The 16581-nt window shown below is 46.4% G+C and overlaps 1 protein-coding gene across 4 annotated transcripts in view; it reads left to right on the plus strand.

The window, feature by feature from the left end:
- SPAG16 (sperm associated antigen 16) overlaps positions 1-16581 on the plus strand; it is a 1801610-nt gene that overhangs the window by 1277179 nt on the left and 507850 nt on the right. For all 4 annotated transcript variants that reach the window (XM_063933150.1, XM_063933149.1, XM_063933151.1 and 1 more), the window contains one exon: positions 7982-8047. In XM_063933150.1, the coding sequence (XP_063789220.1) occupies positions 7982-8047 (66 nt within the window). The remainder of the gene's footprint in view (positions 1-7981; positions 8048-16581) is intronic.

The raw sequence follows: 16581 nt of genomic DNA on the forward strand, positions 1-16581 counted from the left end.
CCATTCTATATCCTTTCAGCAGTATTGTGCCTGTACTGCACTTTTAAGGGTTGGCAGACACCTTTAAGTAGGTACGTGTGTGTTTTTAATCAATATTAGTGCTCTTTTAAATCATTTTTTTACTGAGATTTTACCCCACAAGTGGCGCAATATCATTTTCTGTTACACAAATATTTATATAATATAATGAATGACGGACCTGCTGGACACTGTCAGCAGAATGCGTTTATAGAATAAAAAAAAAAAACACCACAGGAGTGTTTAACTTTTTCAGGCAGACAATATACTGGTGGTCACTGGTCAGTCACACTGGCAGCAAAAGTGTGCACTGTACTCCTGCTATAACTGCACCCCAGTCTCCCCCACAATTCAGCTGTGTGAGCAGTGAGCACTCAGCACAGTCAGATATACATAGATGATATTATCATGCAGCACACTGAGGCTGAGCACAGATATGGTATGTGACTGTGTATCGTTTTTTTCAGGCAGAGAACGGATTATATTAAATAATAAATAAAACTGGTGGTGGTCACTAGTAACTATAAGCAAAACTCTGCACTCTGAGTACTCCTAATGCTCCCCAAAATTACTAAGTTAGTAGTAAATCAACTCAAGTGTCTCTATCTATTCTAATGGAGAGGACGCCAGCCACGTCCTCTCCCTATCAATCTCAATGCACGTGTGAAAATGGCGGCGACGCGCGGCTCCTTATATAGAATCCGAGTCTCGCGATAGAATCCGAGCCTCGCGAGAATCCGACAGCGGGATGATGACGTTCGGGCGCGCTCGGGTTAACCGAGCAAGGCGGGAAGATCCGAGTCTGCCTCGGACCCGTGTAAAAAGGCTGAAGTTCGGGGGGGTTCGGATTCCGAGGAACCGAACCCGCTCATCTCTAGTAACTAACTCATTTTTTCAAGTGAATGCTCCTTCCAAATCCGTCTTTAGTACAAACTAATATTTTTGTAAACAGCCCAAAGCCCAAGTTTACACAGAGTTTACTTACAGGCACGGCCGGATTAAGGGTCACATGCGCCTGGAGCTGAAAATTTTCAGGGGCCTATACTAAGAACGGAAGGAGTTGTGACCAGTGCTGTGTGGGTGAGGGCAGAGCCATGTGGGCGTGTACACCCTATATACAATATGAGCCCCAATGTCTCCCTAAATACATAAACATGGAAACATTGCAGAATTTTGTGGGAAAACTCCAAAAACAATTTTAATACTTATGATTTATAATTGATTGTTTGGCCAGCCGTGCAGCTGCTGCCAGGGTGATGGGCCTATTTTTATGTGGAGGCCTGGAGCTGGAGTTCCATCCGTCCCATTGTTAATCTGGCCCTGCTTACAGGAATTATGCAGAACAATTGCAGGAATGTTTTCTCATTGTTTGTCTTATTAAACGATTTTATATATGTTTAGGCATTGTTTCTTATTACTAGTGTCATGGAACTGTGTTGCTTTTGCAGGTCATGTTCGCCATGCATTGCCCAAAAAGTGTTTGGGGGTGGGTGGGTCCTTGTTGTAGCTGACCAGAGGACTTAGAGCTTGAAAGTGTTGTGTTAATTGAAATGTGTTTTGATTTGGCTAATTGAGATGGTCAGGTGGCAATTGACAGTTGCTAGACCCCCTTGTGAGCGCAGAAGGGAACACACACCATTATCTTCCATCTTACTACTTAGAGCTTTTGCCTATTTTTCTTGTGTTCTTGTCTGTGTTTCCTCCTCTGCCGTCACTGTTCATCTTTCTCTTCAGGTTGTCCAGTTGCTTGGTTTCTCCCTTTTGGCCTTCCACCTGCAGAGCTTTCATGTTTATCAGGGTCCTGTACATTATATCTGGACATCATGCATCATTGCACACAAGCCTAGATGACATTTTAGAGGTCCTTTGGTTGTCAGCACTACCTATTGGTGAAATCTGGCTACAGCATTGGCTCTATATTCTGTAGCACTAATTGGCATTTGAAGGAGGACCGAGATGCCAGGTACTGTAGCTCCAGCTTTGTTCAGTCTTGCTACAGGAGGAACACCAGTGTGGTGGCAACCCGAGTAGTGGTGGAAAACAAACCATCTCTTGGGTCTGCTGGAAATGTAGTGGACAGATTGCCGATGTCACCAGGCACATACTATCTACACTTGGTTTGTTTTCTCCCTGATGAGTTGACTTGGTGCAGAAGTTCTAGACACCTGGATGTCACTGGCCTTGCAGTACACATCTGTGGATTCTATTTGACAATTGGCCATGCATCAGGTTCTGACAAAATTAATACAGCTTCACTGAAGGGTTTATTCTATTTAACATGCTGTTTTATATATGAGTCTCAGTAGAGTGGGATTTAGCAGTGTTGGGGTAGTTAGTACAGTCAGTATGAGGCACTGGCTGGAGGTGTAGGTCTTTGCCAGCAGTGGGTATGGGCTGCAGGTGAGGCATCTACAAGAGGGTTTCCTTGGTTATATTCTTGCTATTGTACTGGGGAATGGATCCATGGAATATCCAGCATCTCTCCCCAGGCTGATATAGTTACTGTCACAAGTACACTCACCTGAGGCTGTTTCTTCCATCTTACTAGGCATCTGCATTATTATGGGAGCAATACATGCCTGCAGTGGAGCATGCTTTATCTCAGATATGCTTCTTCGTTGAGCTTCTGATTAATTCTTAATGCTCTTTACTAGTGACTATATATGTTTTATTTGGACCATAATCCTCTGCAGTGTTATTTTGTTCGGTAACCATGGTGCCTATCCCTGACCTTGAATAGAATTGTGATCTAGCACATGTGCTGCTTGTCCTGACTTCGACCTGTAATCAGCATTCTTCCTTCTGTTTGCTGTAATCTAGCAGACTACCTGGATCTCCTGCAGCAATTTCTATCGCTCTTGTAACCCGTATATAAATGCCTTTTTTGTGTGTATCTCCTATATAATAGCCCAGATCTGTCACTCTGTGACTGTGTGGATAACGCTGGGCGTGGCTAGGAGCTCTCATTGGGTTAGCAGCAGGTCTAGGGTGTAGTATGGTATGCCGGCGGCCAGGCTCCCGGCGACCAGCACACCGGCGCCGGGAGCCCGACCGCCGGCATACCGACAGCGTGGCGAGCGCAAATGAGCCCCTTGCGGGCTCGCTGCGCTCGCCACGCTGCGGGCACGGTATTCTCCCTGCAGGGGGGTTGTGGACCCCCACGAGGGAGAATATGTGTCGGTATGCCGGGTGTCGGGATTCCGGCGCCGGTATACTGTGCGCCGGGATCCCGACATTCGGCAACCAGAAGACCACCCGCAGGTCTATCACTCCCAGTCGACAGCTGATTGGGCGAGTAACATCCTCCCACACAGGTTACATCCAATGGGAGGCTCTGCCCTTTGGCTGCTGTGTGTTCCCAGAGCAGGATTAACAATGGGGCTGATGGAGCTGCAGCTCCAGGTCCACACCCCAAAGTAGGCCCCCTGCATCTGCAGCAACATACCCTCCAACACTTTACATATAAATATCGGTACACATTCGAAAATGAGGCGTGGCCATGGGTAAAGTGACGTGGCCACGCCCATTTTCCTGTACTTTCTTCAATAGAAGTTCGGAGAGCCAGAAATCGGTACAGACCATAAAAAAAAGGTACTGTACCTGCCAAAGGGTACAGTTAGAGGGGTAAGTATGAAATACCTCCAATCAAAATCCCGACAGCAATTGACCGACGGTCAAAATCCCGACAAGGTCAAAATCCCAACATGGTCAAAATACCGACATTTAAAATACCGACAAGATCAAAATACCGACATTTAAAATGTCGTCAGTTCAAAAATCCATCGCCCAGCACCGATCCTCTTTGCACCCGTACGACGCGCCTGCGCATTGCGGTGCATACACATGCACAGTTTTGCCGAGTTTTGACCTGATCGCAGCGCAGCAAAAAGTTGCTAGCGAGTGATCAACTCGGAATGACCCCCTTTGACTCCACCTATGTAAACAATTACAACAGAAGTGTCCGCATACAACTATCCTCAAAGTGCGCTAAACAGCTCCATTTGGTGCGCACCAACAAATGTGTTTCCGCCATTGCTCGATATTTCTACCCCACCATGTGAATTTACACTGCCGCAATTGTGAGAAAAGTACAAACTCAGCCATTGTTGTCTTTGTTCCTGATTTTCAAAAGGACAAGTCTTAACATTTTATGTCCTTTTCCCACAGACAGGGCCACCAAGCAAGAGATTGGCTTGACACCAGTAAATGGGTGGCATGGCCAGGCGTGATGGTGTGGTCATACCCTGCTTGATGACTACTGCTGCACCCGCGGTACTATACGCCAAGGGTAGCGGCATGGGTGCACTATTTTGGGGACAAGGTTATGCCACCCTGGCTGGGTTCTTAGTACCCACCCCTTCCCTCTCTCAGCCCTCAGATATTGGTATGTGCAAAATAAAACCAGGGTTGCAGTGTGAACTAGGTCAGATACTATACTTGGGCCCCCAACATACAGCATAAATTATGGATAAGTACTGTAGAACTTGTATAGGAACTAGTGTAAGTCCCAGCCCTAATGTAGAATACAATCTGTGCTCCCTATCACTTGGACACATACACGCAGATGAGCTCAGAGAGGGGTAGCAGGTATTACTTACCCAAGCCCAAGCTTGTTGAAGGGTCCAGGTCAGCTGCTAAGGTCACAGCATAGAGTATTTTTTCATCAAACCTCCGAGGGGGCCATCGTCACACCTCGTGGATTTCAACACACCCAGTACCAAGCCCCATTTGGCTCTTGGTGGCCCTGCACACAGCTACTCCTCACAGATATGCCCCATGGTCAGAGCTGAACACATGACCTCAGTGATGTGAGGAAGTAATGCTAACCACTATGCCAACAATATTTTCCTTCCCAAAATTTGCTACCCTTTGTGAAAACTAGTTTAAGCCAAAAACAAAAATGGCCTCTGGGACATGCTTAAAATTTTTTATAGTCCACACAGTTTGTTTAACTGTCATTATACTTATAATTACTCACAATGAAAATAAGAACACACAATTGTACCCTACAATAAAATAACTTAGATGCAATTAATATCTAAACTGTAATAGATGAAAATCTGATAATATCTGATCACATTATCTAGCGATTACCTAATAATGTACATCAATTTGTTATGTTTTCAAATAAACCAATGACTCCGGTTTGAATTTTGTATCTGAAAGATATCATTGGCAATGGCTTCTAGAATGTGCCTCTGTTTACTTCTCCTTTGGTTTACCATCATCAAACATGATATATCTCTTATCTCCCGAGTCATGTCTGTATTGAGGAGTTTAAACCATGCCTGCCAGATAGATACTGGGATTTAACATAGAGAAAATTCATGGCTCCCCTGTCCTCTTCTTAAACCTTGCCCATGGTGAAATGATTATGACATTGTTAAAGATAGAATTTCCAAGTGCCTCCACTACAGAGAGAGAACTCACTTTTATCTTGAAAGTACAATATCAGAAAGGAAAGAAAAGGCTTTCTTCCCCCCCCCCCACTTACCTCAGTTCATAAAAGATTTATTCAAGAGTTATGCTGGCTACTTAGATTTGATGTGGTCTCTTGTGGAACTTTGAAAGGAAATTTCCCAGCAGTCCTGCCGAGATGTGTAAATAGTACACTGTATACATTTCCCAGCTTAGAACATTCCAAGCGAAGCTATAAAACCTAGGATTATTTCAGACAATGTTAAAAAAATGTTAAGAATTTAAAAATTCAAGAGTGTAAAGAATCTCAAAGTAAATAAATACAAGGATTATATATACAAGAGACTTCCAGTCAGGTCTGAAATAATATTCTCATAACAGATGAAAAAATCTGCTGTTGGTGGCAGCACAGTAGCACCCACAGAGCAACAAGATGCATTCAATATATTTAATATTCTTTCAGAGCTATGGAAAAGCGTCATGTTAATCAATTAAAAAACTCAAACAACTTAAGATTTCAGACAGTTTCAGGCCTAATCATGCCAGATTGCACATGATCGAGCCATTTTGATCATGTATGTCGTAGCAACTGACACAGATGAGGGTGATGCATAGGGTGAGCAGGTGTACAGTAGGTGGAGGTAGAGTAGTAGGAGTTTGAAGGAGGACTAGTTGGCTGCTTTGATGTGTTTTTAGGCATTTGAAGTCTTGGAGACTGGTAGAGAGCTACATGTATGGGAAACCACATGGAAGAGGTCTTGGATTTGGGAGCGTAAAGAGTTAACCGATGGGGATGTGAGGCAGCAGTCATTAATAGAACAGAGAGAGCAGTAGGGAGTGTGGATAGAGAAGAAGATGGAGATGAAGGTGAAAGGGGAGTGCTGTGGGCTTTATAGTTGAGGTTGATCTGGATTCTCTTGAGGTCAGGAACTCAGCAGTAGTAACTGGCAGAGAGGGGAATCAGAAGCACACGAGGGAGGCCAGAGAGGAGGAGGTTGCTGCAGTTGAGGGGAGAGAAAATAATGGAGTAGATGAGTTTCAATTGTGTTTTAAGTAAAGAATGGCCTGATTCTGGAGATGCTACGAAGAGGCAAGTGGCAGGATTGGGAGAGGGACTGAGTCTGAGGAGCAAATGAAATGGAGGAATCATGGCTGGCAACCACATAGGAGACTTGAGCAACAGATGAGAGTGTACAGTAGTGTTCTCAACAGAGAAGTTCAAGAACGGAGGTCTGGGGACTGTCTATGAGTTCCGGTTTTTAACATTTTAAGTTTGAGGTAGCGGAGGAACATTCAAGACAATACAGTATAGTACAGTTCTACCGGTGTACACCCAAGAGAGGAGGAAAGCCGAGAAATAAATCTGGGTGTTGTCAGCCTAGAGATGGTATTGAAATACAAATGAGCTTAAAAAAACCACCAGCAAAGTGTCAATTTTTATGATATAATTTCTGTTCTATATATCTATTGAATTATATCATCTTTTCCTATATGTCTATTTGGCAGGTATCCCATCCTATATCTACTGTAACTTAATTAGATACACTTTGTAGCAGAGTGTATCTAACACCAGCCATTCCTGCAGGGCTTGCATCATTGGCGTGGCTGGGGGTATGTAGTCCTCTGCATACCCCAGCCCCAGGGACGGATCTAGACTTTTCTTTAGGGTGGGCGGTTAACTGTTTAATCTTGACTCCTCCCTCTACAGTCCCAACTCCTCCCATCTGCAATCCTAACTCCTCCTCTCTCAATTCTGACTGAACTTTTTGAGTGAGACTGAGATAGAGCTTTGTGATTGTTCTATGTACATGTGACTGTGCTATGGGGTAATTGTATTTATTAGCCCTAGTACCCACACACCAGCAAGTGAGGGGCAAATGCTCTGTAACCCTTGCTCTCCTGGCTCCTCTGTGATGCTGTTGTATAAGCTGCAGCACATCGTTCTGACTCAGGTTCTCCACGGAGAGCTCTCTTCTGCTCAAAAGTGGGCGTGGCTATGACTGTTTTAGGGGGGGGGGCGGTCGCCCCCCTCACCCCCCCCTAGATCCGGCCCTGCCCAGCCCTGAGTACTGTAACTGTTAATTAGATACACTTGGTATCAGAGTGTATCTAACACCTGCCATTCCTGCAGGGCTTGCATCATTGCTGTGGCTGGGGGTATGTAGTCCTCTGCATACCCCAGCCCTGAGTACTGTGTCCCATAGTCTACAGGACTGGGTTTGAACGATCTCGCACACATTCACTGTACGTTCTCTGGTTTACAAGTAAAACAATTTACTGGTAAGGATGTCAGCAGAAGCTATATATCAATAAATCTACCACATATATGACAAGACAGTATAAACCCACAGTGCGCTATAACAAGGGAACCTGCCGTAACAACATATTCAATCTCACAGTGATATAACCCTGCAGAGGAGCTGTCTGTCTACTGTAATGTACCATGAACACATCGTGCTCTAACTATATAACAAGTGGGAAATAATAATAGTAATATGTCCTTGAACTAGTAAACCCTGATGATATGTGTTATGTGTTGTTTCAGGGTGTGTGCGCTCAGACATTCTACGGACACCTCCATTCCTGCAATTACGCCACCTTTAACATGAAGGTAAGTGTCAAGTGTCTCCACAGAAATAATAAAACAATCTGCAATGTATTTCTGATATTGTGAAAGCAAATGAAAGCACAGTAACACGTAAAGCATACAGCTAGCATTAGGTTCAGTTACAGTATGTTACTATTGTAAGATCGAAGGTTCCTCTTTCTTCACGTGCTGTACTTCCTTTACTTATATCGTCATCTCCTCCCCACTGTCTACAGCGGCACCAAACTAATGGCTGCTGCCGCCCTGCTGCTTATCTGAGTACTATGACTTCTGTTTGTACAGACGGAGCCACGCTCATCTTGGCTTCTCTGCTGCGCCTAGGTGCACCAAGGCTTATTAGCATAAATCTTTCATCTATTCTTCTCAGCTGCAATACAATACAGAGAAAACAATACAGCAGGGAATTAAGTCCAACTGCCCTGGCTCAGTTAATTTTATGAAAGGGATAGATGTGGAGGGCTCCATCCGTAAACTATTTAAGTCGCTGCGGACCCCTTCTGCAGGGCCAAAAATAGGATTTTTGTCACTTGAGGCAAGGTAGTAATTTTTTATAGTGGTTTTATAGTTGTGTTTGAGCAGTATACACCTGCAATGCATGTTGCTGGTTATTAATGTGCATTGTAGATTTCTGTCCATTCTTTCTTTGCCTCCATACGTTCCCTTAAATAAACATATCTCCTATATAATAGCCCAGATTTGTGACCCTGGGGGACATTTACTAAGCAGTGATAAGAGCGGAGAAGTGAGCCAGTGGAGAAGTGCTCATGGCAACCAATCAGCACTGAAGTAACATCTATAATTTGCATACTATAAAATTATACAGAGCTGCTGATTGCTTAATGGGACAACTTCTCCACTGGCTCACTTCTCCGCTCTTATCACTGCTTAGTAAATGTCCCCTTCTGTGCCTGTGTGTATAATGCTGGGTGTGGCTAGGAGCTCTCATTGGGTTAGCAGCAGGTCTATCATACCCAGTCCACATATGATTGGGCGAGAAACGCCCTCCTACACAGGTTACATCCAATTGGAGGCTCTGCCCTTAGGCTGCTGTGTGTTCCCAGAAAGTATTAAGAATGGGGCTGATGGAGCTGCAGCTCCAGGCCCACCCCCCAAAATAGGCCCACTGCATCTGCAGCAACATACCCTCCAACAGTTTACACATAAAAATCGCTACAAATTCGAAAAGGGGGCGTGGCCACAGGTAAAGTGGTGCGTCCACGCCCCCTTTCCAATACTTTCAATGGAAGTTTGGAGAGCCAGAAATCGGTACAGACCATAAAAAAAGGTACTGTACTTGCCAAAATGCTACAGCTGGAGGGTATGCCACTGCATCTGCAGCAAGTCTCTGCGCTGTAGATAGGGAAAAAACAAACCTTTTACTGCAGCGTCCTATGTCCTGCTGCCAGTCCGTCTGCCCCCTCCGGCATCAACAATCCCCACTCCCTAGCCGTGGCGCAGGTGGAGCAAAAGCTGCTGCGTACACCGGCATAGATGTGTATGAAAGAGGCGCAGCAGAAGCCTTTCATAGCCCTCCCTGCGCCGCATACTCTCTGAGCCCCGGAGCCTCCTCTGCGTGTGATGTCACAGTAGTGCCTCCCATCCACAGCCGCACCCAGATCCCCAGAGGCCCTGACTCCACAACACAGCACCTGGGCTGCCGGCCTGGAACCTCCGAGATGGCTAATGTAACAGATAGAGTGGGTGATATAGCAGAGGGTAATGTATGGACGCTGAATCAATGTAAAAGGTGACAGTGCTGTGCAGTGCAGTGGGTGTGCAGTGTCACAGCACTCTCACCTTTTACATTAATTCCGCGAGTCAGTCAGTTCTGCCAGCCAGTCACTATTGTTAGCGCCGGTGTCCCAACGCGCCGCATTACAGGGAAGTAAATGCACTAAATAAACTACACCTCCCAGCAGCCCTTAGCACCGAAGCATTCCGGCCCTTAGGGCTGCTGGGAGCTGTAGTTTATTCAGTGCATCTTCTTCCCTGTAATGCGACGCGTTGGGACACCGACTCTAACAATAGTGACTGGCTGCTTGGCTGCTGTGCGAGTCTCCGGGAGAGCCACTGCCAAGGGGAGGACAGCAGCCTAGCTGCTTCCGGGAGGAGAAACATTACCTGCCCCTCCCCCACTCGCAGTACCTCAAGGCCCCATCTGTGGCATCCCCACACCCCCCTCCAGCACCCGCGGTGGCTCCGGACCCCCTCCCCCACCCACAGCACCCCCTCCACCGCACCCGCCCCACCCATGGCACCCCCGCTACCGCTCCTCCCACACCTGCGGTGGCTCTGGAACCTCACCCGCGGCACCCACGCACCCTCCCTCACCCATGGCACCACCACACCAGCCTCTCCCCCACCCGCAGCACCACCGCACCAGCCTCTCCCCCACCCCCCAAACCCCAAACCCCATCCATGTCTCCTCCGCACCCGCCACTCCCCCAACCACAGCACCTACTAGGTGATTCATCAAGCCCTGCGTGCGCTGTTCACGCCGTTGCAAGAGGCTTCGACCCCTTAACCATCACACGCCCTTTGTCCGTGCAATATTTAACCACTCACACAATTATGATTGGATTACTCCATATAATAAAAATATTGCACGCCACAAGGGCGTGCAAGGGTTAAGGGGGCGTAGCCCCTCACAACGGTATGAATAGCGCCCGTAGGGCGCGATGAATCACCTAGTATTTGAATAACCAGCTAACAGTTCATTTTTGCCAAAGCTACATCTCCGTGACTTGATGTATTATTTACATTCTAGGGGTTAAGTGGTTGTACACATGACACGCCACATCCGGTAGTAGGTTTAATTGTGTGCTACTTTCCAATCTACTTCCATATAGCTTGTGCAGACATAAATAGTATAGACTGTGGGGGTAATTCAGACCTGATCGTAGCAGCAATTTTGTTAGCAGTTGGGCAAAACCATGTGCACTGCAGGGGAGGCAGATATAACATTTGCAGAGAGAGTAAGATTTGGGTGGTTTATTTTGTTTCTGTGCAGGGTAAATACTGGCTGCTTTATTTTTACACGGCATTTAGATTTCAGTTTGATCACACCCCACCCAAATCTAACTCTCTCTGCACATGTTACATCTGCCCCCCTGCAGTGCACATGGTTTTGCCTAACTGCTAATAAATTTGCTGCTGCTATCAACTCTGAATATAAACGTCCTGTTTGTAAACTTTAATAATGGTAATTTGCATGTTGAAAATCATTGTAATATTGATGCTGAGATTGACGGTCTTTAAAATTACTGTATTTTCGCACTGTGTTATATGTGCTGCAAGTGGCTCTGTGATTTACGCCCCGCTAACACTTATCAGCCAGAGTTTACTACCTGTGTTTTGGTGTCTGAGGCTCACAGAGTAAAGTAATGTCTGTGTCAGAATGAAAAAGCCATGAAACCCGAAACAGCCTCAGACTTCGTGTCACTAAACTGCTGATCTGCCTCGCCACAGCGGCATTACAAAATGACAGCAAATTATCTCTCTGTGATGCGCAGCAACCGGAGAAGCACCGCACTACACAGCAGATCTACGAGACAAAATTGTTATTTTTCAAGCAGCATAATACAAGTGGTACGGCTATGAGTCCCTGTGTTATAGAAATGAAGACACTTTTTTTTTAGCAAGTAAATTTGTTAAAGAGATACTGGTGTCTCCATCTATTATTGCCGGCGATGAGGAAGGGCCTTGTGAATATATAATTACTGCCGTGAGAATTAATTCTGCACAGCGGGCAGCCAAGCTGGCGGAATCTTTAATATAAATATGTTCATTTTCAAATCAACACAGCAGGTTCCTCTTTGCTTGTGAAAAAGGCTCTGCTGCACATTTCAATTCAATAATTTTAAAGTGGTGTTTGTTCCCAACTGAAGATGTAATGGCCATCTTACATGCCTCTGGTATGTACAGTACGATGCATGCAGACATGCAAACCGGCTTTTACACAATCTGTGTTCTATCAAAGCTCTGTGATATGATCTAGACCAGGGGTTCTCAAACTCGGTCCTCAGGACCCCACACAGTGCATGTTTTGCAGGTAACCCAGCAGGTGCACAGGTGTATTAATTACTCACAGACACATTTTAAAAGGTCTGCAGGTGGAGTTCATTATTTCACTTGCAATTCTGTGAGGAGACCTGGAAAACATGCACTGTGTGGGGTCCTGAGGACCGAGTTTGAGAACCTATGATCTAGACCACAGGTTCTCAAACTCGGTCCTCAGGACCCCACACAGTGCATGTTTTGCAGGTCTCCTCACAGAATCACAAGTGAAATCATTTGCTCCACCTGTGGACCTTTTAAAATGTGTCAGTGAATAATGAATACACCTGTGCACTTACTGGGTTACCTGCAAAACATGCACTGTGTGGGGTCCTGAGGACCGAGTTTGAGAACCACTGATCTAGACCAAGGGTAGCCAACCCTGGTCCTTGAAAGCAACCAACCGTTCACGTTTTCCAGGTCTCCTCACAGAATCACAAGTGGAGTAAATAGCCCCAACTGTGGATCTTTTAAAATGTGTCAGTTTGTAATGACTGCACCTGTGCACCTGCCAGGTGAGCTGGAAAACGTGAACTGTTGGTAGCTCTCGAGGACCAGGGTTGGCTACCACCGATCTAGACCACTTGCTGCAAATGTAATGGAAATGTCAGGGTAATGCATGAGGCTGGATGGATGGTGCATCTTTAATTTATGGGTGATAATAAATTGGTGATAGTGTCATTATTTGGGCATTGTTTGTTCAGCGATGTCATTATACATTTCATATGTTCCACTCGTATATAGCAATAATACATGCTTAGATCACCGACCATACTTGCCTACCTGACCCTCTCCATGAGGGAGAAAATGCTCTGTTTCTGGACTTTCCTGGTAATGTATGATTGCCTTCACCTGTGGTGAAACACCTTTCTTATCAATTACCTAGCTCACCACAGGTGATGGCAATCATACATTACCAGGAAAGTCCAGGAACAGAGCATTTTCTCCCTCATGGAGAGGGTCAGGTAGGCAAGTATGTCACCGACTCACATGAAAGTCTTCTCCTTCCAACCTGCAATTACAGTAAGTATAGCCATCAAGTCAATCTGAATTTTAACATATTCATTCATAGTTACCTACTTCTGCGCTCTCTTCTCTGGAAGAAGCCAATAGGAGAGATGCAGCTTACTGGAGGTGGGGTCTGGCCCAGCATTACGTGTCACTAGGCCCTGATCTGCAAATCACAGGTCAGTTGAGAGGGGGCGGGGCCAATATAACATGAATTTCATAGAAACATGTCATATTGGCCCCACCCCCTCCTCCCTGAGTTTCGCTGCATTATCCTCCCCAAAGTGGCCATTTCTCTAAGAATTGGGCAGGATGCGGGAGGGCGGCCTCCTCTCAATGTGGTCCGGGGGACTGCTAGCAAATTCGGGAGTCTCCCTCAATTGGCTGCACCATGGAAACATTCACCAGCCCATGCCAGGTGCAGATTCTCCATCAGTTTTGCCTATACCCAAGTACTCCCAAATGGGTGTGGTACTGTATATTTTGTTGGCATCCATAATGTCAGCATAGGAATGCCAACATGGTTGTAATGTCGTCAATAGCTACTGCCGCCCTGGCATTCATGATGACTTCTGTAATGTCGACATTGAAGTGTCACCTATCGAATGCTAACGGAAATTATTATTATTATTATTGTTTATTTACATGGCGCCACAAGTGTTCTGTAGCGCCTTATAGAGTACATAAACAAATGAGCAAAACAGGAAAACAATGAAGACAATGTAGGACAAGCACATGGTAGATAAGCAATGTTGTCATACCTCCCAACATTAAAGATGGGGGAGTCGGGACGTCCTCGCACAGCTAAGCCATGCCTGCCCTGGAAAGGGGGCGTGGCATCTGCAAAATAGGGTGTGTCTTTGTGGGATCGCAAGTCACGCCTCCTGGTCACTGAAGGTTCATGGCCATCGCTCTGTGAGCTGCTATGATGCCCCCTGTTCCCCACTGTTCACCACTTCCCAACTGCCCCCTACCCATGCAGGTCACTGCAGCCCGTGGGTGGGACATCGGGACAGTGCCTAAAACATGGGACTGTCCAGCGAAAATAGGGACAGTTGGGAGGTATGATGTTGCATCAAGGGACAGGACACTGAAATAATCATTAGGGTAGCAGAAACCAAGGGTTAGGCCCCGTTGAACGGGGTATGTAGTAGGAAATAGTCTAAGAGAAGGATAAGCATATGAGGGATGAGGGCCCTGCTCGTCAGAGCTTACATTCTGAAATGTAAGATTCTGTAAATGTCGAGATTTTGCTGTCGACATTTTCAACATACACTTGCATACACTCCTAAACAATAGGAACTATCAGACACTCTGGGAATCCTATCTCTAGAAGGGTGATTATAATACAGTAAACAACCATCTATCTCATATACTTCCCAGTGATGGCCTGATATTATTTTATTTAATGTCCAGGGACAGCGATTGCTGCTGGAATTGATAGCGTTTTACAATGGATGGAGACAATGCACTGCTGATCAAGCTACACCTGCGCCCATTAAGCTTGTCAAATAATAAGTGAAGTGGCTACTGCATAATGCGCTGTGTCTCTATACACATAAGTCATTGTCATGAAGTGATCTCATACAGCTCATACGTAATCATTGCCTGGCGGGATGAGATTGTGAATTGTCCGTGGATAACCCCGGAAGGCAGTTCAGCCCTCACTTCTCCAATATAATCACATCAGCAGAATTACTTGAAGCCTCTGCACTGCTGTTGACGCTGGAGATTTCTCCATTATGCCTCTTATAATGGCTACTTCACCGCCATAAACACAGAATAGTATTCAAACATTTTTATTGTCATATGGCCTTTCTGTACTAATATCCAAACATACCGTGATTATTTGGCTTACCGATGTGCCACCAGGGATATTACTTTATATGCGGTTATTTCAGTTAAGAGGTTCATTGCATAAGCTGAAGTGGGACAATGATTTATTCATTATTCTTCATACACAGTACAAAACAACTACTCAGTAGCATGCCGCTCACACAGTCAGCGTTGTCTGGCGCTAAAGTGATGGGCGAGGAGACAAAATAAGACAAAATGTATGGAAAAATTTGGCAGTGATATATATGTTTTCGTATACATTTTATTGGGACAGTTAACTATTATAATGTAAAATGTGTCTATTAGTGTTACATGCAAGAAAAGATAAAGAGGGTCATTCCGAGTTGATCGTGGCCGTGCTAAATTTAGCACAGCTACGATCATCTTCCCAGACATGCGGGTGGATGCCCAGCCCGCCCCGCATGTCAGTCCGCCCCCCCCCCCCCCCCCCCCCCCGCAGAAGTATAACAGCATTCCACAGCGGCGATGCTTTTGTACTTGGCTGGCCGGGAGTTACTCCTCGCTGCCCCGGGTCGCAGCGGCTGCGTGTGACGTCACGCAGTTGCTGCGGCCCGCCCCCCCCGCACGGTCCGGCAACATCTGCGTTGGCCGGACCGCACCCCGAAAACGGCAGCCTGACGCTGCCGTGCCGCCCCCTCTCGCTCAGCGACCGCCTCTGCCTGTCAATCAGGTAGAGGCAATCGCTAGGTAACGACAGCCTTCGCCCGTCTGGCATGCACAGGTGCACTGCAGCGCCGACGCATGTGCAGTTCCGACCCGATGGCTGCGCTGCGAACAACTGCAGCGTGCGAACGAGTCGGAATGACCCCCAAAGTACGTTGGTGCATATTTATCTAAAAATATTTGTAGGCTATCACCTGATACAGACAATTTTCAGGGGCTGCCCGCGAATATTAAGCGTCACCTAGATGTTTGTATTGGAGAACGCAGAAGATATTAGAGATATCTGCCGCATTCCCCCCGTTATTGTTTGCAAAAGCCGCCACAATAGATTTCCACAGAGGATACTATTATACCAAGCCATTCCGGAACTTGGCCCCAGCTAGTGCCAGCGCAGATGGCATTTTGCCATTGTAGCCCATGGGCCATACTTCACAAAACTTATCATGGGAGAGATCGCTAGTGCCGTCCCAGAATTTGGTGCGCATGTGCAGGTCTCTTGGAAAACGGTCCGATTTCCTTACTGCGCGTGCGCAAAAGGCAGGGGGAAATGGCTGCTGCTCCATTTCCCTGGTGATCTCTGCAGCGCTGCTGCTGCTGGCGCTGGACTCCGGAGGGTAAGTATTGAAAAATACGGGTGTGCGGTGTAGGGCCCCCTGGACCACACACACTGCACCCATTATAAATATGCCAGTGCACGGACGTGCTTCTCTGCAATCCTATGAGCAACAGTGAACGGGAAGCGGTTAAGAGACCGCTTTACGGATTCCCAGCAATCACAATGCCGACGCAGGAATCCCGCACAGCGATACAGTGCCAGCGAGGTAGCTGATAGAGCGATAATATAACCTGTGGCGAGCGCAGTGAGCCCGAAAGGGGCTTACTAGCGCTCGTCCCGCTGACGCTATACTGATGGCCGACACGTCGGCCATCGATATTTTATACCGAACCTCAGA

The sequence above is a fragment of the Pseudophryne corroboree genome, chromosome 7 (genome assembly GCF_028390025.1).
Source record: "Pseudophryne corroboree isolate aPseCor3 chromosome 7, aPseCor3.hap2, whole genome shotgun sequence".
NCBI lineage: Eukaryota > Metazoa > Chordata > Amphibia > Anura > Myobatrachidae > Pseudophryne > Pseudophryne corroboree.